General features: G+C 46.8%; 1 protein-coding gene across 2 annotated transcripts in view; it reads right to left on the bottom strand.

Annotated features, from left to right (window-relative positions):
- ABCD3 (ATP binding cassette subfamily D member 3) overlaps positions 1–21930 on the bottom strand; it is a 38232-nt gene that overhangs the window by 13854 nt on the left and 2448 nt on the right. The window contains exons 2-7 of one of the 2 annotated variants that reach the window (XM_075286562.1): positions 16831–16867; positions 15269–15367; positions 15076–15164; positions 14282–14351; positions 9238–9335; positions 8299–8422 (exon numbers count right to left, since the gene is read on the bottom strand). In XM_075286562.1, coding sequence (XP_075142663.1) covers positions 8299–8422; positions 9238–9335; positions 14282–14351; positions 15076–15164; positions 15269–15367; positions 16831–16867 — 517 coding nt within the window. Of the gene's footprint in view, positions 1–8298; positions 8423–9237; positions 9336–11513; positions 11584–14281; positions 14352–15075; positions 15165–15268; positions 15368–16830; positions 16868–21930 lie in introns of both variants that reach the window. The other variant, XM_075286561.1, reaches the window with a different exon arrangement.

Raw genomic sequence — 21930 nt, 5'->3', positions numbered from 1 at the left:
ATAGTTGTATAAGCTTTTTGGGTTTTAGGCACTGCCAAGTTATTTATTACCACCCGCTCCCTTATAATGATGATGACGCTAAAGTCACTGTGGGTGTTCAGAGCTCACAGCTTTGGTTGACATTTGTCTTGCTCTCTGTCGGTACCAGCTGTCTTTTTGGATACCGTAAAGTTATGTTGACTTTATTAACAGCTATAGAAGCTTTAGCCAGGTTGTGACGGTGTGTAACCCTAACAACACTAAGTGGGATGCACATTAATAGTCAGTCTATGTACGCTAAACGTATCACTGAAGTAATTTTTTTCCCTCTCCCCTAATATAAGAAAGGAACAGACATTAGACCTAGACCGGGGTTCGAGGCTTGTAAAAATCCAGTATTATTTGTTCTTCATGATGTGAAATATGTGTTGAAAAGCAACCCAAGATGAAGTCAGCCATGTGTGCCAGTGTGTTACTTGGCATGCCTTTGCTGGCCCCAACTGTAAGGGTCACTCTCCATTTCCTCCATTTTCCACTCCCCTTCACACCATTTGTGGTGAAGCAATGGGATGCACTGAAGTGCACCCTCTAGCCTCGTGTGGGACAGGGACATCAGATGCCACTCCAACCCCCTCGTCTTCCTCCGCCAGCCAACGGTGCGAAGATGAGAGGAGTGTGCTCTGAATGTTTTCTGCCTAGCAGAGGCTAGTTCTCACTTACGAAAATGGCCCCACTTTGACCTGTATATCAGGCACAATGGTGTAGGTTTCAAAGAAACATGGCACCAACAAGTTGAAAAACGTGGGCCATGCGTGGACCGTGTTTGAGTCTGGCAAGCTCCAGATCTGCTACCAGGTTCCAGCCATTATCACAGGCGCAAAAATGCCAGGCCCCAGGTGTAGCAGGGAAAAAAAAATGCCATCTCAGCCAGGATGGCATCCCTGACCTCGGAGGCACTGTGCTGTCTGTCCCCCAAGCTGATCAGTTTCAGCACGGCCTGCTGACATCTCCCCATGCCAGTGTTACAGTGTTTTCCGCTAGTAGCTGGGGTGGAGGTTGCAGCATCGTAGGGTTTCAGTCTACTCCTGCCATGAATTTTGGCCTGGGAGAGGAGATAGGCCACCCCAGTTTGCACCCGGGGAAGAGACTCCACCACATTCACCCTGCCTGTCATTAAAGATAAGCACTGCAGCATCCCTGACCACAGGCGCTTGTCCATGTGTCGGTGGTCAAGTGGACCTTGCAGCAAAGCGCAGAGCTCTGGGCCCGACTGATGTTATGGGACACATGCAGGCGCAAGGCAGAGACAGCACACCAAGAGAAGTAGTAACGGCTAGGCCCAGCATAGGGAGGTGCCCCAGCTGCCATCTGCTGACGGAAGGCCTGGGTCTCCAGAAGCATAAACAAACACCAACATCTCCAGGGCCAGCAGTTTATCGATGAGGCTGTTAAAGGCTTGGGCATGGGGGTGGGTTGTGTTGTACTTCTGCCTGCAATGAAAAGCTTGGGAAATGTGGAGTGGCTGGGAAGAGGCGCATGATGGTGCAGGCCAAAAGGGCGCATGAGGGTGAACTCCCCAATGTGTCAGAGATAGGTGTGTAGGTGTCCTTGCATCATATACTTGCACCATATTTGGCTTTGGAAGTTAATTTTGTGCCAAAAAGTGGTTAAGACAGCGATCCCTCAGCTACTCCCGTTACACTGTCTAGTGAAATTACCATCTTTGGAAGTGGACCACCACTTGTAAGATCCCAAACGAAGCAGGCAAGAGATGTGCAGTGCAGAAAAAAAGATGAGAAAATAAGTGTAGGCTGTAGAGCACAGAGGGATCGGAGAGGACAGAGCTGGTGTCGGCCAGGTATTCCCACAACATGCGCCTATACTTGTCCCTCCTGGTGACACTAGGCCCCTGAGTGGCAGTAATTTGTCCAGGGGGGCCATTAACGTGTTCCAGACCTAGGAATAAGTCTTCCAACAGGGTAGAGTTTTGCATGCCTTTGCTTCTACCCACTGTTTTTGCTGCTTAGCTTCCCTCCACATCTACACTGCTTTCACCCCTAAACATCACCCCAGTTTATGCCTTTGTTTCTACCCTGTTTTTTTTGTTGAATTAGCTTCCCTCCACATCTACACTGCTTTCACCCCTAAACATCACCCCAGTTTATGCCTTTGCTTCTACCCTGTTTTTTTTGTTGAATTAGCTTCCCTCCACATCTACACTGCTTTAGCCCCTAAACATCACCCCAGTTTATGCCTTTGCTTCTACCCAGGTTTTTTGTTGATTTAGCTTCCCTCTACATCTACACTGCTTTAGCCCATAGACATCACCCCTGTCCATGTGGGGTCAGTGGCCTCGTCATCCACCAACTCCTCTTCCAATTGCGCACTGGCCCCTTACTGCAAACCGCACATGACCACAGCTTGTCCTGATGGCAACTGTGTCTCATGATCCCCACTTAGGTCCAGACAAGTCGGTGGCGGGTCCAAAACCCCCAAATTGGAAGGAAATGGCGGATGCTGCAGTATTTCTAACACCTGTTCCTGGTGCTCGGGCCTGGTCTGTGTTGTACCCTGCACCCTGCTTAACGCAGCTGCCATATCCGAAGTTGTGCTGAGCGCATGCTAATGTTTCGTGTCCAGTGCAATGGATGGGATGGGATTTCACATAAGTCTGCCACCCATGGCCACTCATGGTTGAGCAACTGAGGGAGTTGACTTTGACGAACCCGAGGGTTTTGGAGTTGGAACTACATCAAAGGTCTGTGCTGCTCACACACTCTGCTCAACACATGATATGTTTAGTGCCAGCAGTGTGGAGACGTCGCACAACAGCCGTTGTTCCAGCAGGTACAGGCGTTGTAGGAGTGCATAGAGGCTAGCAGCGGTAACTATAGACTTTAAAAACTATCCGCACAAGCGCCACACTTTCACCAGTAGCTCAGGAACATTGGGGTACCTTTTTAAAAAGATTAGCAGCAATGAGTTAAAAACGTGGCCCAGGCATGGAATATGTTGCAGGCTGCCAAGCTACAGAGCCAATCCCAGGTTACGGCCATTATCACACATGACAACATGCCTGGGCCCAGGTGCAGTGGCAAAAACCACATTGCCGTCTCATCGAGGATGGCATGACTCACTTTGTAGGCAGTGTGCTGTCTGGCCCCCAAGCTGATGAGCTTCAGCACGGCCCGCTGACGTCTCCCCACACCAGTGTTGCAGCGTTTCCAGCTCGTAGCTGGGGTCAATTTAACAGCGGAGGAGGGTGGTGTTTCAGCCCTCCTCCCAGGAATGTTGTGTGGGGAGACAAGTCAGGCCACCACATTTTGCGACCCGGTCCACGCCTCAACTACATTCAACCACTGTGCCCAAATTGAAAGGTAGCGTCCCTGTCCGCATGCACTTGTCCATTCGTAACTGGTCACATGGAACTTTAGGGCTAAGCGCTGAATTTAGGGACCGCCTCATGTTTGGGGGGAAAGTGCTGGTGTGGACGGCACAGTGCGGTGGCGCAGTAGACACTCTGCCCAAAAAGGGCAGAGTGTCCCCCAGCCGGGATTCCAACATCTCCTGGGCCAGATTTCTTGAGATGAGGCCGTTGAAGCCTTGGGCATGTGGGTGGGTTGCGCTGTACTTTAGCATGAAATGAAAGGCTTGGGAGATGGGGAGTTGCTGGGAAGAGGCGCATGATGGCGCGGGCAAAAGGAGAAATGGCAGGAAAAGGTGAGGATAAGGGTGAACTCCCCAAAGTGTCAGAGGCAGATGTGGAGGTGTCCTGGCTGCTGGTCTGCAGCGCCAGCCCTGTCAACAGTGGGAGAGGCAGTGGCCGCCAGGCCAAACGACGATTATCCTGCGCTTGCTCTCACCCACTGAGCCCAGGGCTTGCCTTCCAAATGATGGCACCCGCAAGAGGTGGTGAGATTCCTCTCCGCAGATCTCCAAACCATCTTGGACTTGCAAATTGCACTAAATTTGTCATGTAACTGACATGTATATGATGAGTCTATCCATTGTCTGTTCATTTTGGTGAAAGTCAGCCTGTCAGCTGACAGACAGCTGTGCTTGTCAGTGATGATGTCACCGGCTGCTTGTACCCCCAGTTTTTGCTGCTTAGCTTGCCTCCACATCCACACTGCTTTTGCCCCTACACATCACCCCTATCCATGCCTGTGCCTCTAGCCATAAGTCTGCCACCCATGGAAACTCATGGTGCAGAAAGTGAGGGAGCTGACTCTGAGGAACCCTTGGGTTTTGTAGCTGGTACTCCATCAAAGGTCTCTGCTGCTCACACACCCTGCTGAACATACGGTATCTAGGGTTAGAGCGTGTGGTGACCTCGCACAACAGTAGGTGCTTCAGGCAGATGTAGGCCTTGCTGGAGTGTATTGCGGCTAGCTCCAGGTACTGTAGACTTGGGAAAGTGGGTGTCCAAGTGCCGCACTTTCACCCTTAGCTCAGCTAATTTGGGGTATGTTTTTAAAAATCATTGCACCACTACATTGAACACGTGGGCCAGGCATGGAACGTGTTGGAGGCTGGCAAGCTCCAGAGCCCTCCAACAAGACAAAAAAGCCTGGCCCCAGGGGCAGCGGGGATAAACAAATTGCCATCTCATCCAGGATGGCATCCCTGACCTCAGAGGCAGTGTGCTGTCCGTCTCCCAAGCTGATGAGCTTCAGCCCAGCCTGCTGACGTCTCCCCACACCAGTGTTGCAGCGTTTTCAGCTCGTAGCTGGGGTCAATCTAACAGCGGAGGAGGAGGAGGGTGGTGTTTCAGCCCTCCTCCCAGGAATGTTTTGTGGGGAGACAAGTCAGGAAAATTCTTGAAACGGGAGAGTTTTGCATCTTTGCCCTTGCTGCCTATGGACATCCCTTTGCCTCTAGCCACCGTTTTCCCTGCTTTGCTTGCCTCCACATCCACACTGCTTTTGCCCCTAGACATCACCCCAGTCCATGCCTTAGCTTGTACCCCCAGTTTTTCCTGCTTAGCTTGCCTCCACATCCACACTGCTTTTGCCCCTAGACATCACCCCAGTCCATGCCTTAGCTTGTACCCCCAGTTTTTCCTGCTTAGCTTGCCTCCACATCCACACTGCTTTTGCCCCTAGACATCACCCCAGTCCATGCCTTAGCTTGTACCCCCAGTTTTTCCTGCTTAGCTTGCCTCCACATCCACACTGCTTTTGCCCCTAGACATCATCCCTATCCATGCCTCTGCCCCTAGCCATAACTCTGCCACCCCTGGAAACTCATGGTGCAGAAACTTTGGTTGCTGACTTTGAGGAACCCTTGGGTTTTGTAGATGGAACTCCATCAAAGGTCTGTGCAGCTCACACACCCTGCTCAAGATATGGTATTGTAGGGTTTCAGCGTGTGTGAATGACGGACAACAGCCTGTGTTTGGACAGATGTAGGCCTTGCTAGAGTGTTTTTAGGCTAGCAGCGACTCCTGTGCACTTGCAAAAGTGGGCGCACAAGCGCCGCATTTTCAACAGTAGCTTCGGTACATTTGGGTATGTTTTCAAAAAACTTTGCACCACTAGGTTAGACGTGGGCCAAACATGGAACGTGTTGGAGGCTGGCAAGCTCCAGAGCCGCTACCAGGTTCCAGCCATTATCACAGGCGTAAAAATGCCAGGCCCCAGGTGTAGCAGGGAAAAAAAAATGCCATCTCAGCCAGGATGGCATCCCTGACCTCGGAGGCACTGTGCTGTCTGTCCCCCAAGCTGATGAGCTTCAGCACCGCCTGCTGACGTCTCCCCACACCAGTGTTTTAGCGTTTGCCGCTAGTAGCTGTGGTGGAGGTTGCAGCGTCGTAGGGTTTCAGTCTACTCCTGCCATGAATTTTGGCCTGGGAGAGGAGATAGGGTACCTCAGTTTGCACCCCGGGACCAGACTCCACCACATTCACCCTGCCTGTCCTTAAAGATAAGCAGCATCCCTGACCACAGGCGCTTGTCCAAGTGTCGGTGGTCAAGTGGACCTTGCAGCAAAGCGCGGAACTAAGGGCCCACCTGATGTTGAGTGACACGTGCTGGTGCAAGGCGGGGACGCCACACCGGGAGAAGTTGAGACGGCTAGGGACGGCATAGTGAGGTGCCACAGTTGCCATCAGATCCGGGAAGGCGGGAGTTTCAACAAGCCGGAACGCCAACCTCTCCTGGGCCAGCAGTTTAGCGATGTTGGCGTTCTAGGCTTGCGTGGGTGGGTGGTTAGCGGTATATTTCTGCCGGCGCTCCAATGTCTGAGAGATGGTGGGTTGTTGTAAAGAAGCGCCTGATGGTGCCTTTGATGGTGCAGGAGAAGGAGATAAGACAGAAACAGGGGAGGATGAGGGAGAAGTCAACAAAGTGGCGGAGGCAGATGAAGTGATGTCCTGGCTCGTCCTCTGGAGTGCATCGCCAGCACTGTGAGCAGAGGCAGTGGCATGAACGGCGGGCGACGTTTGTCCTGCCGTTGCTGCCTGCCACCGATTCCATTGCTTGGATTCCAAATGACGGTGCATTGAAGTGGTGGACAGGTTGCTCTTCTCAGGGCCCCTACTCGATTTCGAGAGGCAAATTGTGTAGACGACACTATATCTGTCCTCGGCGCATTCCTTGAAAAAACTCTACACCTTCAAGAAACGTGCCCTCGATGGGGGAGTTTTTCTGGGCTGGGTACAAAAGGGAACATCTTCGGACATTCCGGGTCTGGCCTGGCTTCGGCAAAGCAGCTGACCTCTGCCTCTGGACATGTCTCTGCCTCTAGCTACCCTTTTTGGTGCTGCACCTGCCTCAACATCCACACTACTTTCCCAGCTTGACATCCGCCTTGTCCAGGTGGGGTCGGTGTCCACCACCTCCTCTTCCAACTCCTGTCTCGCCTCCTCCTCCTGCACAATGCGCATGTCAACTGGCTTCCCTGACAGCAACTGCGTCTCATCGTCGTCGATGAGGGTGGGTTGCTGGTCATCCGCCACCAAATCGACCGGAGATGGAATGGAGGAGACTCTAGTGTTTGAGCATCTGGACACAGATACTCGTCTGTTAGGTCCTTGGAATCGCGAAATGGAGGGGCAGGTTGCGGTACAGTCAAAGGAAGGGAGAACAGCTCTGGGGAGCAGGGACAGTTGGGGTTATTGTTCTGGGAAGATTGGGAATTTTGGGTGGAAGGAGGACAAGACTGTTGGGTAAGAGGAGGTAGAGGCTGACTGGCTGGTGGACAATGTGCTTTAAGCGTTATCCGACAGCCATTGCAAGACCTGTTCCTGGTTCTCGGGCCTACTAATCTTTGTACCATTCAGCCTAGTTAATGTGGAACTTTTGTGCAAAGCGCAGAACTTAGGGCCCGCCTGATGTTAAGGGACACACGCTGGTACAAGGCTCAACTCACCCTAAGTGCCAAAAACACTGCTGGTGCAAGGCTCTACTCATGCCAAGGGCCTCAATCTCTGCTGGTAGCTCAGCTTAAGGTCCTGTAACTTTGTTTGGAAGGGCTCATGTTAAGGGCTAGAAAAGTGAATTTTGGAAGGTCTTACCACATCACTCACACACACACACACACACACACACACACACTCAAAATGACAGTTAAGGGTGAGGGCATTTGGAATTCCCATTGCCTATTCCATTTGTGGTTGTCATGGGGAACGTGATTTAAAGGGGTGGTTGTTACTGTTTGTTGAGCTTAAATTGGGGTTTGTGTCCATCCATTTGGGGAGTAAAGAAGGTTTCCAGGTATTTTCCCACTTTGATAGAGGTTTTTTTGAATGTGGAAAGTGTGTAGTTGTTAGGCAGTGATGTTGGGGTAATAGAGGGTCTTTGGTGTGTTAGATGCCCCCAGACATGCTTCCCCTGCTGTCCCAGTGTCATTCCAGAGGTGTTGGCATCATTTCCTGGGGTGTCATAGTGGACTTGGTGACCCTCCAGACACGGATTTGGGTTTCCCCCTTAACGAGTATCTGTTCCCCATAGACTATAATGGGGTTCGAAACCCGTTCGAACACACGAACATTGAGCGGCTGTTCGAATCGAATTTCGAACCTCGAACATTTTAGTGTTCGCTCATCTCTACTAACAGGTCAAGCATGGACAGCCTCAGTGCATAAATGCCAATTCACTGCAGCTCAATATGCTGCTGGTCTATTCAATTACATACTTGTATGGGACTGACAAAAACAATGTAGCTCTGTGCGGTTCAGTGCTTTATTCTGCCACCTGCATCAAACCCAAAGATATTAAATAGGAGATGCAGAGCCACACTTCTTGAGATTGGTGGGGGTCCCAATGATGGGAAAGCTATTCTGTGGATAAGTAGTAAGGGCCAACAATATAAGCTCACCTTGCTCAGGTTGGAGTACAAGTCCACCACACTGTTGCAGAATCTCTCCACGTCCTGTGTAAGAAGCTGGTCGGCATTTGCTATCCGGTTGTCCAGATTGCCCATTTTGTAGTAAGTAAAGGATCTTAAAAAAAAAAAAAAAAAAATCATGCATCTGTTTATACAGTTTGTGGTGCCAGAATAAATGGACAGAATATAAGGTTTCATGTGACTATATGAATAAAGAGAGTTTTGCTACGTAGCTGTACACAACTTTTTTTCAAAATAAAAACAACACAAAAGCTGAACACTAAACAAGCAAAATAAGGAGACAAACACTAGGCTGAATCCTTTCTAAAACCAGATTTATTTCTCACATTTTTAGATCTTGCATATAGGGAATGACATATAGACATTAGGTGGCGCACTGCTGTGACAGGTCTTATCCAATAGGATTTAGTTTTTGTTTTTATAAGAGGGGAGGGCTGGTTTAATACAAAAGAAAGAATTACTAAACTTCCCTCTCCCCTACTGTTACAGTTGAGTCTAAAATGGAGTGATTTAAGTAAGGTACGTCATGGATCCAGTAGGTGGCGCCACCTTGACTTCAGGAGAGTTAGCTGTGCGGTCTATTTGGCTCCGCCCTCTAGCTCATTACAACTAACACCCAAAGCCTTGGCATTTTGGGGTGTTGCATTGATGAAGTAAAGGCTAACTATGCCTCTCCTATGTGCAACGCTAACCCACCTGGTTTGACATGGAAGCGGCAGGTGGTGCTTCAAACTAACAGTCCCAAGAGGCAGCGCCACCTACTGGATCCACAGTATACCAGGCAACACCTGATTCTAGTATCTACCCTACTGTTACCATTCCAATGTTGGGTGCAATAAATGGTATAAACTGCACCTTATTCCATGCAGTACATTCTACCGTATGTAGACTTATATGCTAGGTACTTACTTCAGATATTCATCATAAAGGTACTTGGTCAGCCGTTCTCGGAAACACAACTTCAGCTCATTCAGACCAAACTTTAAGAAGTTATTTACTAAAGAGATCTGCAAAAAAAAAAAGCAGCGCAGACATCAATATACATAAACCCAACAGATAACACATCACATACAGCAGACTTGTTACAGAAATTTCTCATTCATTTAAAAGAGGCAAAAATACATCTACATATTGCACAAACATCCCCATTAACATGCATGGAAGAAAACTTTCATATGTGAATTTATCCTCAAATTACTCAATTTTAAGGGCACAGCATGTAACATATAGGGACCCTATGCAATGGGCGCAACAAGTGCCCGACTGCATAGTCCAGACTCAGTGTATAGGTCAGTGTTCTGAGCCAGGACATTGCATTTGAAGTACAAGATACGTTAAAAGTGCTGTGGAACATGATGGCGGTATGTAATAAACAAGAGGAGAGTAAGGAACTCCCGTACAAGTGAATGGAGAGACTAGAAGAGGCCCACATCATAAGGATACAGCCATATAGGGACAGGAACACCCCTTTAAATATATTTCTATCATGATCCATCTACAAAGTAATTTTAGCGCATCATGTGAGTACGATTAATACAAGATAAGCCAGGCACAAAGCAGTTTCAGATGTCTAATCTTTATAGAAAGGGTCCATGTGTTAATCCTGTTCTTCATGTGAACTGAAGCATTGTTGTAAGAGCCTTTCACACTGCACCTGAAATGTGAACATACAGTGTGTACCCGGTGTATAGGTTACAGATCTATAGGCCCCCAGTACACTAACCAAGACCTAAAGACTGGTAGTAGCAGCAGCAGAACACAGAAGAAACTAGGAAAAAATACATATTATTTACAGGGAGTGTCACTGGAACAACGCCTAGTAAACTACAAGCACGGTCAGGGCTCGGGTCAATAAAACGGCTTTCCAATCGGCACTTTGGAGCTTTTTTCTGATATGCTAATGAGCTTTTGGAGTAATGAGGTCATCGGCACTGCAATATGGTAATGAGCTTTTGGTGTAATGAGGTCATCGGCGCTGCTCTGATGACACCAAAGAGCTAGTTACTGGCTATGGCGGAAAGGACCAGGCAGGACAGAGGGAGATAATGCCAGGAAGAAATAGTTCTCTGGTGTGTTGAGAACAATGGCGAGGCCCCATTTGCACTAAACAGTTTAGGAGGGGCAACATGGTGGCTCGGTGGTTAGCACTGCAGCCTTGCAGCGCTGGAGTCCTGGGTTTGAATCCTGCCACGAACAACATCTGCCAGGAGGTTGTATGTTCTCCTCGTGTTTGCGGGGATTTCCTCCCATTCTACAAAAGACATACTGATGGGGGAATAAAATGTATATTGAGAGTCCTATATGGGGCTCACAATCTACAGAAATAAATAAATAAAAAATAAACTGTTTAGGAGCATATCAGGGAAAAAGTTAATATCTCAGCAATGGAGACACGGATCAGAAAATAGGAAAAAAAAGTGTTTCATTTACGTGAGCCCAGGGTATCTTACTGCACCTAAAGTACTATAGACTCCCTTCAAAGGGGTTGCCCCGGATTTTTTGTCTGATGGTCCATTCTTAGTATTGCCATAAATATCTGCTCATCAGCTGATCTGTGTGAAGGCCACTGTCAGCCCCCACCAATCAGATATCTATGGCCTACTCGAAGGATAGGCCATATAACAAAAGTTCCTGGACAACCCCAGTAAATAAGGATGTTTATGAGTGATGGATGTCGCCATTGGGCACCGTCACAAGCATCTGTGGAACTCATGTGCCAGGAGTAAACATTCACTGTGGTTGCAATGTTAAAGGAACCTTACACTATGCTGCTCCGTTCCTCTGCTGGAGATGGAACAAGTTTGCAAGTTACCCCCAATCCACAGGATAGATGGTAATTTGCCCCCACCAGTGTTCCACTTTTACCACATTTAGCAGGGTGTGAGCCTGTCTGAGATCGGCATCACATCCAATGCGATCCTGGACAGAACAGGCTCCTCGCTCACTTGGATAAAGCTGTACTGCTGAATGCTGGTGGACGGGGGCGCTGCTGTGCAGGAAAAATGCTGGAGACCTGTTGTTTCAAAGGTTCATCCCTCTATAAAGCTATGACCCATCCTAGCAAAATGTCCTAACGCTATTACGTGACAATAGCCCTTTTATTTTTCATGTTCAAATATTTAAAAATACATTTTTTAATATATAAAAGTGCAGTTAGAACAATATTAAAATAAAATCAGACTTACTGCAGGCATGGCGGCGATAAAGTTGAAAAGGTATTTCTTAAAATCTTTTCTACTGCGACCAATGATTGCGCTGCAAACCATCACATGCACACAGAGTTAATAACTTACATTTGGCATCACACAATAAAGAGCGCTTTATATTAGAAGAAAATAGGATCGTCACAATTTAAAGTGATTCATTAAAGGGATTGTCCCACTAAGGGCGGGTTCACACCTGCGCTCGGTCTCCGCTTTGTGGGTTTCCATCTTCTGCCGACAGAAGACGGAAACCTGGCAGTCAGTGTCCGCCTGTGAGCATTTTGCAATCTCTGCGGGCGAAACCTTTTTTATTTTTTTTTTAACCAGACACAAAGTCCTGCATTTACAACTCTGTGTCCGATTAAAAAAAAAAAAAAAAAAACGGTTTCGCCGCAGAGACCAGAAGACGCTCACGGGCAGACACTTTACAAATCCATTCAAATCAATGGGTTTGAAAACTGCCTGCCTGTTTCCGTTTACTGTCCAGTTTCTCAGGCAGAAGACGGAAACCTGAAAGCGGAGACCAGGGCGTGGGTGTGAACCCGCCCTAACACATCTCCACAGAACAGGGGGACAAGTGTCTCCCCCCCCCGGTGATCACAAGAACAAGGGTTACAGAGTCCCCAGGGAGAATAGAGCCATCGTATGCATGAGTGACCACTTTACCGCCTTCAGATATTTCCTAGAAGTGAATGGCGGAGTACCATGCCCCAAATAGGGTGGTCACGCATTCATGCTACAGCACCATTCACAATGGTACTCCTGATCACATGGTGGGGTGCTAGTGATCAGACTTTTCCTTTAGATAGGTAATAAGTGTGGTTTACGCAAAACCCCTTTCAAGTTCATCTTCCATCTTGTTTACTTGCTAAAGGCGACAAGCCCACTTTAATCATGAGCGGTTTTACTACAAGAGAAGGGTTATATTCTATTCCTCCTGGTACATTGGAGGATCTTAGTGGTTGGGTTAAGCACACACAGTTACAGAACAAAAACACAAGGATCTAAAATCTGCCGGAAGACTTGCATATAAAACCACATACTGTTACCATGCCATTAGACGTCCCCCATTTGAGGATTGGACTTCTGGAAGGCCCCCTTATTCTTAAGTAGGCACATAGGTGCATTATTTTGGAGTAAAGCACTAGGACTTTAGAGGTAACCTGTCACACTGTACAAGCAGTCTCAGCAGCCGGTTACAGAGCAGGAGAGCCAAGTAATATTTTGGGAAAAGCTTACTAACTTGTCAATTATTAGATTAAATCCCTGATCCACCTGCCAGCAGGTGGCACTATCAGTGACAGCCTTTCCTGTATACATACACTCACTGGCCACTTTATTAGGTACACCTGTCCAACTGCTCGTTAACACTTAATTTCTAATCAGCCAATCACATGGCGGCAACTCAGTGCATTTAGGCATGTAGAAATGGTCAAGACAATCTCCTGCAGTTCAAACCGAGCATCAGTATGGGGAAGAAAGGTGATTTGAGTGCCTTTGAACGTGGCATGGTTGTTGGTGCCAGAAGGGCTGGTCTGAGTATTTCAGAAACTGCTGATCTACTGGGATTTTCACGCACACCCATCTCTAGGGTTTACAGAGAATGGTCCGAAAAAGAAAAAACATCCAGTGAGCGGCAGTTCTGTGGGCGGAAATGCGTTGTTGATGCCAGAGGTCAGAGGAGAATGGCCAGACTGGTTCGAGCTGATAGAAAGGCAACAGTGACTCAAATAGCCACCCGTTACAACCAAGGTAGCCAGAAGAGCATCTCTGAACGCACAGTACGTCGAACTTTGAGGCAGATGGGCTACAGCAGCAGAAGACCACACCGGGTGCCACTCCTTTCAGCTAAGAACAGGAAACTGAGGCTACAATTTGCACAAGCTCATCGAAATTGGACAATTGAAGATTGGAAAAACGTTGCCTGGTCTGATGAGTCTCGATTTCTGCTGCGACATTCGGATGGTAGGGTCAGAATTTGGCGTCAACAACATGAAAGCATGGATCCATCCTGCCTTGTATCAACGGTTCAGGCTGGTGGTGGTGGTGTCATGGTGTGGGGAATATTTTCTTGGCACTCTTTGGGCCCCTTGGTACCAATTGAGCATCGTTGCAACGCCAAAGCCTACCTGAGTATTGTTGCTGACCATGTCCATCCCTTTATGACCACAATGTACCCAACATCTGATGGCTACTTTCAGCAGGATAATGCAATGCCATGTCATAAAGCTGGAATCATCTCAGACTGGTTTCTTGAACATGACAATGAGTTCACTGTACTCCAATGGCCTCCACAGTCACCAGATCTCAATCCAATAGAGCATCTTTGGGATGTGGTGGAACGGGAGATTCGCATCATGGATGTGCAGCCGACAAATCTGCGGCAACTGTGTGATGCCATCATGTCAATATGGACCAAAATCTCTGAGGAATGCTTCCAGCACCTTGTTGAATCTATGCCACGAAGAATTGAGGCAGTTCTGAAGGCAAAAGGGGGTCCAACCCGTTACTAGCATGGTGTACCTAATAAAGTGGCCGGTGAGTGTATATAGCTGTCAGTCCTGCTCAGCTGCACCAGCTCTATAACATCCTGCTTACAGATAGGACTGAATATACAATGTGATTGTTCCCTTAAATCTAACTGTTCTTGAACATTGAAATTCAAGCATTTTGCAATCTGCATGCTGCACGGTACTGAAAAAGTTCACAAAGCAGGAGCCATGCTCTCAAAACTCCAGGTATAGTGTTACCAGAGGAATTGCAGCAATGTACTGGAAAAAGTACTCCATGAAAAAGGCTCTATCTCTGCTTATGATCCCGCTGCAATAAAAGCACCAGAAATTATAGTTTACTGGTTAAGGAGGGAAAACAGCAACAAAAAGAGATCTACAGAAGTGCAGAAATTGATGAATTGTGATAAGTAGCAAGACCCTGCAGACCCTTTACAATGTCAATGTCATGTTCAGAGGTATATCACCGAGAGCTGCAATACCTGTACCATTGTAAAGCCGGGATTCTCACACTGCAATACAGCCAGAGATGTAGCCAGGTGAAGACACAATGGAAAGTAAGGGCAGCACTGGCTTTATCTCTGGATGTATAGCCTCTAGAACAATGATTACTTGCCCACTGGCAAGTAAAGGCTTAAAAAGGGGTTGGCCCACAAAAATACATTTATTATGTAACCTGCAGCCCCCATTGGGTCAAGCATGCTGTTACCCCAATTCAATTTCTAGGGAACTACTAAAGCTGAACCCTGCTAGCTTTACCAGCTCTGTATACTGTATACATGGCCGACACTCACTTCAAACTCCTCAATGAGAAGCTCAAGACCCTTGACATTTAGCAGCGGTCCACCAAGTTGTCAATTGTGAGAAAAACCTCTTAACTTGTCACAGGAGAAGAAATCTCCTATAGTACTTTGCAAAAAATTTAGGCAGGTGTGGGGAAAAAAGTATCCCTGAAAAGCCTTCATGTCAATTATAGAAGCAGAATAAAGATCATCCAACAAGTGTATAGGGATAAGAGTGATATGGGGTCAGACCTTTCAATAAAAGTGCCATTCTGAATCATCCAAATGTCACAGTATGTCCGTGCGACCAGCGTGACCGCTATCAGCGTCAGATATCCGCTCTGTAACACAAAGACAAAACATTGAGTGATCGGCAAGGTGTTCAAAAAAGCAATAGCATGTGCATAAATACAAGAAATCAAGACACGAAGCAGCAAACACTCACCTCTTTACAGAACGTCTTAGGGACTAGTATTCTCAGGATGCGGCCAATCCTGGCAAAGAAGACTCGGTCCACCACTGCCTTTTCTTTTTTGCCGTCTTTCTGTAAGAACAGAAGATTGTACCTTCAGAAACAGCTGAAACACAAACTTTTATTTTCTAAGTGGCCATATTTGTCATTCCAAAATGGCAGATGTAGTAGGGGTGTCGGATGAACTATGTCATATCCTAGGCTGCAAGTAATACACATTTAATATAGGGCTACACGGTGGCTTTGAAACGCAACCAAAGGTCACCAGGTCATCCTGCAACTCCCACAATAATGTTAATGAATGGAGTCGCACTGTGATCCCCTATAGTGTGCTTAGACCGAGCTCATCGCAAAGTTTGGGGTACACTAAGGGTCCCAATGCAACTCCATTCAGTAATAGGAGAAAAGGAGTCGCAAGGCAAACTGGTGACCCCAGCCTAAGTCAATGTGTAAGCCAAAAGATGGCACTAAGGGGTTAATTGATTTTTTTTTCTAAAACGTGCCAAAACAGAAGGAACTATACTACGTGCCCGTACACAATGACCCCAGGGGGGAGGCAATGCTCTCCTATGGTTTTTGTTCAGCTTTCTGTTTTATGACTATACATCTACATGGCTGCTTAAGATTTATTTTTTTAAAGTAAAGACTTGCACATTTTTGGGGGAAATTTTAGGGTACACGAGTGTTCACAATAAATGACTAGATATTTTTCTTGAACATGTTTTTATGAGTTTGAGGATATCTAGTATTTCTGATTTTTGTAACTATCAAATATACAATATGTCACCGAATGGAAAAAGAATAATAAAAATACGGTTTATTGTATTCTTCATTTTGCATTGTCATCATTTTTAACAATCTCATGTCATTTGTGTAGATGACATTACAGTCTGTGCATAAGTGACAGCTTTGGGGATCTTAGGTTAGGTTCCAGACACCCTGGTGAACACAATGCCAGGGCTGGTAGGGGTATAACAAAAAGACTCCTCCTTTACTTGGCGCCATGATCGGAGTCTCCTCTGATCCCAGCCATTCATTCTGGATGGAGACTTTTAATCACTGACCCCCTGGGCATGACCATATAGCCATACACTACGCCATCACATACACGTGTGCCAGAATTCAGGTAGTGGGCCCTTCCCAGGCTATACATGTATATGATGATGTAACAAGAGGTAATGATCTGGTCTAGTTTGCTAGAGTCCTTCAAGTCTCCAGACAGTCCTCTGAAGTCAGATATAAGGAAGCAGAGTATCAGGCATGTTTTCTTTAACACATCTTGTTATGTAGGAAGTTCATCTGCTGCCAGATACTTTGGAGCTTTCCCTCTCCATAAACAGTGCATTTATGGCCTGGGGAGATGGATGGCGGCCATGTTGTAAATATGGCTTAAGAGCAAATTATTCTGCACTTCTCGCAGTCTGAAAGACATCACAAGACAAGCATCTATCCTTTGGGGCTGCAAGTGATATAATCCCCGGGGTCATCATACAGATAAATGAAGGAATCAGAAATACTGAGAAGGCCATAGTCACCTCATTGTTCTGTACCGGTGTCCTCCCATTTTTCTTCCTGGAGAAGAAGCAGAGATGATTAATACAATTGTACCATACACAGCACATATTGGTAGGATGGAAGTCAATTCTACTGACAACCAAATCTGTTTACTTATGTACATAGTACCAAAAACTCACAAAGTACATCAACCACAGACATTGACACAACAAATAGATAAGCCAGAAGTCACACTATTCACTCATACATGTATATAAAGGAGAGAAATGATATTCATAGACACTAACACAGAACAAAAGCATCACTGACAGTAAAACAAGCCTCCGCTCTCACTAATTGTATTGCCTATTTTATAGGTGCACATTTTCTCCCCAATAGCATTTGGCTCATGTTAAACCTGGATAAATGCCACCACGGAGCATGACAGAGACTGCAAAAAAGGTAGAAGGAAGGTCACAGGTCACCGGCGTTCTAGGAAACACTATAGCACTGCACCTGGGCGGGCGGTATTCTTTCACCTAGTTTCACACAACATGTTGCAGTACCTTTGGCCTACTACAATCTCTGCTAACTCATCTGGCACTGACCAAAGTTTACCCAACGTGACAAAGATTGTACAGGAACTGCCGTCACCTCTCAATCCAGTACAGCAAGCCCTTGGAAGGAAGTAATAAACATAGACATAAAATATGGCATACAGAATCTTTTTCTGCCCCATTGCCCATTACTTAGAAATCAGGGCATTCTACATAGGACGCCATATTAAGGGGGCAGGCAGTAGGCCAAAACCACATTGAATGTCTATGAGGCTGATACAAACAGGTGAGTGCTGTCCGATATCGCCGTCAGATCCGTAGGCTTGCTATGAGGAGTGGCGAGACCCTCTATTAGTGATTGGAATGGGTTTTACAGGTGACCGCTCGCACGCAGTCTGCTCTCCGGTTTCCCCGGGGCGGACATCAGCGGCAGTGTGAACGCCCCCTTATCTGCAGGCAGAAAAGATTATTTGGTGGAGTTTAACAATGACATGAACATACAGGACTGTGAGAAACATTAGGCTTAGGTGTGGCCGGGAAATACAGGTTTATCCTACAGATAAACAGATAACTTTCACAATCTTTAATAAAATAGTTACCACCACTGCACAATGGTTACAGCCAGATCCTAAATCTCAATAGGAGCCAAAGCTCCCTGAGTAGACCATGTGCTGCCGTGAGTATGGAAACATATGTAATCACTTATAGTACAAGGTATCGACCCCCGGGGAATCAGCTACCTGCTATATAGGAATGCTATCTGTGTTTGCTTTGGAAATTATAAGGTTAAAGTCAAGGACAGTGCAACCCATTGAAATGTACATAGTAAATGGAGATGTAAGCGACGTGACAGCGTGGCGATGTAGTAGTATATGAACCACGCAAACATTATGTAAGACAAAGGTTATCTGTTAAGAAGAGGCCGGGGTGGTGCCGCACCTTACAGAGAGTCACATTCTTCACACTCCGATGGATTATTATTAGGTTTTTAATAATGGGAAGGATTTGCATTATAAACAGCACAACATGGACATTATAGAGTCTGACCTGTCAGAAGATCCCTACCATTTCTGGCTATACGAATGTTTGAGGGGAACAACATACTGACATATTACAGTTTAGTGGCCTACAGTAAGTAATACACAGAAGTGGGTCGCGCCAGGAGATGGGGACTTAAAGGGGTGACTTAAAGGGGTGTTCTTCACCAACAGCCTGTCACAGCAGTCACGTGCCATTTGTGAACAGGTCGTTGCTGAGGCCTGTGATCGGCCCCTCCAGCAAACAGGACATTTAAAAAAAAAAAAAAATTGCCCCTTTAATTCCAAAAGGTCCCTGCTGGATCAGATGACCCAACAGCCAGGGAACATTATCATGGTGGGGGGGGGGGGATCCCAAATTGCGTCATTTGTTTACTGACAACCACAAGTGCCCAACGCCACCTCTATAGTTGTCAGGGACAATTTCAGCCTGGCCATCTGCGCCGCCCCCAGTGCACTTGCAAGCTAATCAGCATAGCCATAAAAACCCCACTTCATGGGTCTGTGGCCACTAAGGTTAGTTTTTTTTCTCCTACACCTACACATGGTTTTAGGATTGGTTTCAGAGGCCTTTTCGATCTGACAGACTGCCCTTAAGTTAGTTTTGTTTAACCTTCCATTAAAAAAAAAAATTGCTTTAGAAATAGTTATTGCTAAATGGCCCTGTACATACTGCACCCGGTATCTGGACACCCTGCTGGGGAAAGTCCATGTATCTTTAATGACTAAATACGGAGTGACATAATCCAATGACGTGCTGGGAACGGATCAGCAGACTCCGACCATAGATCAGGACAGAGGACAGGGTTTTATTCTTTCCTTGGGTATAGATTTAGTGAGCCCAAAATCAACAGTCCCCTAATATAATGTCCTCTGCATTGCTCCCTTTAGGGGAAACACAAATGCCACAATGAATATATAAGGCATAGCTAAAATACTCAGTGCCCTCCTTTTTAACCTCTTCTCCCTGTATTGGTAGTTTGGGTTACTCTCCCCCTTCCCTCAGCTGGTACATTGGCTGTGACCCCTAAGGGCTAGTTCACACGGGGCACGGGACCACGTATTTTGGTCCTGATTTGGTCCTTTTGGTCCTGATTTTGATGCGGAAATCCACATCAGAATAGGACCAAAATGTGACTGTCACGGGTTCCCGCTCCGGAGTAGGCCCAGTCTGGAGGGTGCTACCGCGAGGCGGCCGCCAGGGCTGAATCAGCCGCAGAATCCGCCTGAAGAAAGGACAACTCGCTTTTTTTTCCCGTGAGCCAGAACATACCGCTCACGGAAAAAAAAACCCGCTAGCGGTCTACATAGACCTCTATTGTGAAGCTAGGGCCCCTTTTGTACTAATTTTGATTTGTACCAGCAGATTTTGATACAAAAATGTCTGCGACTGTAAATCAGTTCCCTTAAGGCAAGCACCTAAGGGCTCGTTCACATCTGCGCCCGGTCTCCGTTCTGCAGGTTTCCGTTTCCTGCACAAAACAGAGGCAGGAGACGGAAACCCGCAGGACTCTTTCATACTCATTCATTTGAATGGGTTTGAAAGATGTCCGGCCGTGAGCGTCGGTGAGCGTTTTATGCTCTCCGCCGCGAAACCTTTTTTTTTTTAAATCGGACACAGAGTCGGACATGCAGTACTCTGTGTCCAATTAAAAAAAAAAAACAGTTTCGCGACGGAGCATAAAACGCTCACCGCCGCTCACGGCCGGACCCGCTCTGACAGCTTTCCATCTTCTGCGTGCAGAAGACAGAAATCAGAGAATGGAGACCCGAACACTAGTGTGAACCCAGCGTAAGTCACCAAGTGCGCTTATGTCACTGAGATGAACACTCACTCACTTGTAACCTTTGTCTTACTAAGGACCGGCCGCATCTTCAGTACACCTAGTTAATAATAGAAGGAAACATCAGCACATCCAACTGTCTTCAAGATATCGCACACAGATAAAAAAAAACATTGATAACGTTATCCACGGTTGCAAAATGAAGGCAGCAACAATCTTTGTGAGGGATACAACAACCTTCCAGAGTAGATTGTCAGCTTCTCAGGTACTAAATGGCTCAGGATTGGGTCACACTAGCATTGGAGTCTCCGAAAGGTTCACATGGGGTTTTTCGGTCCGGAACTTGAGGCGAAGGCTGTCTCAGGTTCCGGTCCAAAATACGGGTAGCTGCGACTGGATGCCGATACAACACACCGACATCCGGTCGCACACTCTGCTCCGGAGTAGGCCCAATGAATGGGCCTAGTCAGAAGGGAGTTTCTTGAGGCGGATTCGCAAAGAATGAGCATGTCCGTTCTTTTTTCAGGGAGCCGCAACAAACCGCGCACAGTAAGCTGGTGTAAGCAGCCATTTTCTTGTGGCCTGGGTATGCACAGTCATCTAAAGGTAGCCTTTCTTAAGGCTATTCCTACATGCAAGGGAGAAAAAAAGGGTATCCAATGATAGGATCCCTTTAAGAGATATATCCCCCGTGCAGCAGATTTGCTTCAGTTTATGTGACTCAGTCTGTTCTTTTTGGTAGCCGACACACGGATTTCTGCAAACGCCATCACTATAAATGAACAATTGCAAAAACAAAATAAAAGTGCAAAAATTCTGTCGCTTGTGAATACGTCCTTACGGGGGAAACCTATTCTTATTATCAAGTCCATTTGAGACTGCAGCCTTGTGAACAACTGGCAAGTCCTCAGATTTCTAGACGCAACCCAAATTGTCACTGTTCTTTTCCACATAGTGAATCCTTTGTCCTAGGTTTCGGCATTGGGTAAGGAATTTTCCTTTTTGTAAATCCGCTTATTTTTTTTCTTAAAGGAACAACTGCGTGGAAAAGAAATCCAGGCCGGTCACATGATATAAAAGAGAAAATCCAGCTTCTTACTCTAAAGGTTTATTCACACAAGCATCTTTCTCTGCGGTGTGGAGTCGGTGATAAAGCATTGCATGCACTGCCGTACTATCATGGACTTGATCTCGGCACTGCAGGCAATGGGAAGCGAAAAGAAAACAATGGCTACTACTGTGAAGAACGGAGCTCGGAATTGGCCCCTGTCCTGTTAAAAGAGAACTACATTTGCACTTCAATACAGTACAAATTCAGCGGGAAAGATTGTGATGCGTTACCGTTGCGTTTTTTTCTGCAGGTCGCTATGTGCGGCCATAGCTTTAAGGTGCAAAGTACAGAAATAAACATACGGCATCGCTCACAGAGAACGGATATAGTACGCTGAAAGATACAAAGGTTACGGAGATGAATTATTCATGACCTAGCAGATGAGGGGAGGAAGCGCCACATGGTGAACCAGGCCTTGTCTATGGAGGTCATCGCCACACCTGTCCTCTGTGCGAGTCATCTCCACTGGCAGCCGTCCTATATACGCCTGCAAATATTACAAGTCATCCCCATACAACTAAGAGATATTGTAATGTGCTGTGCTAGACGCGCTGCCGGTCCCCAGAATAACAATATGACCTAAAAAAGAAACAACTGAACAAACCTGTAAGGCGACTTTACAGGTGGATTTTCCGGAAGTGCAGGACCAAAA

Source organism: Leptodactylus fuscus, chromosome 9 (assembly GCF_031893055.1).
Source record: "Leptodactylus fuscus isolate aLepFus1 chromosome 9, aLepFus1.hap2, whole genome shotgun sequence".
In the NCBI taxonomy this organism is placed as follows: domain Eukaryota; kingdom Metazoa; phylum Chordata; class Amphibia; order Anura; family Leptodactylidae; genus Leptodactylus; species Leptodactylus fuscus.
This window is presented reverse-complemented; position numbering and strand designations above follow the sequence as displayed.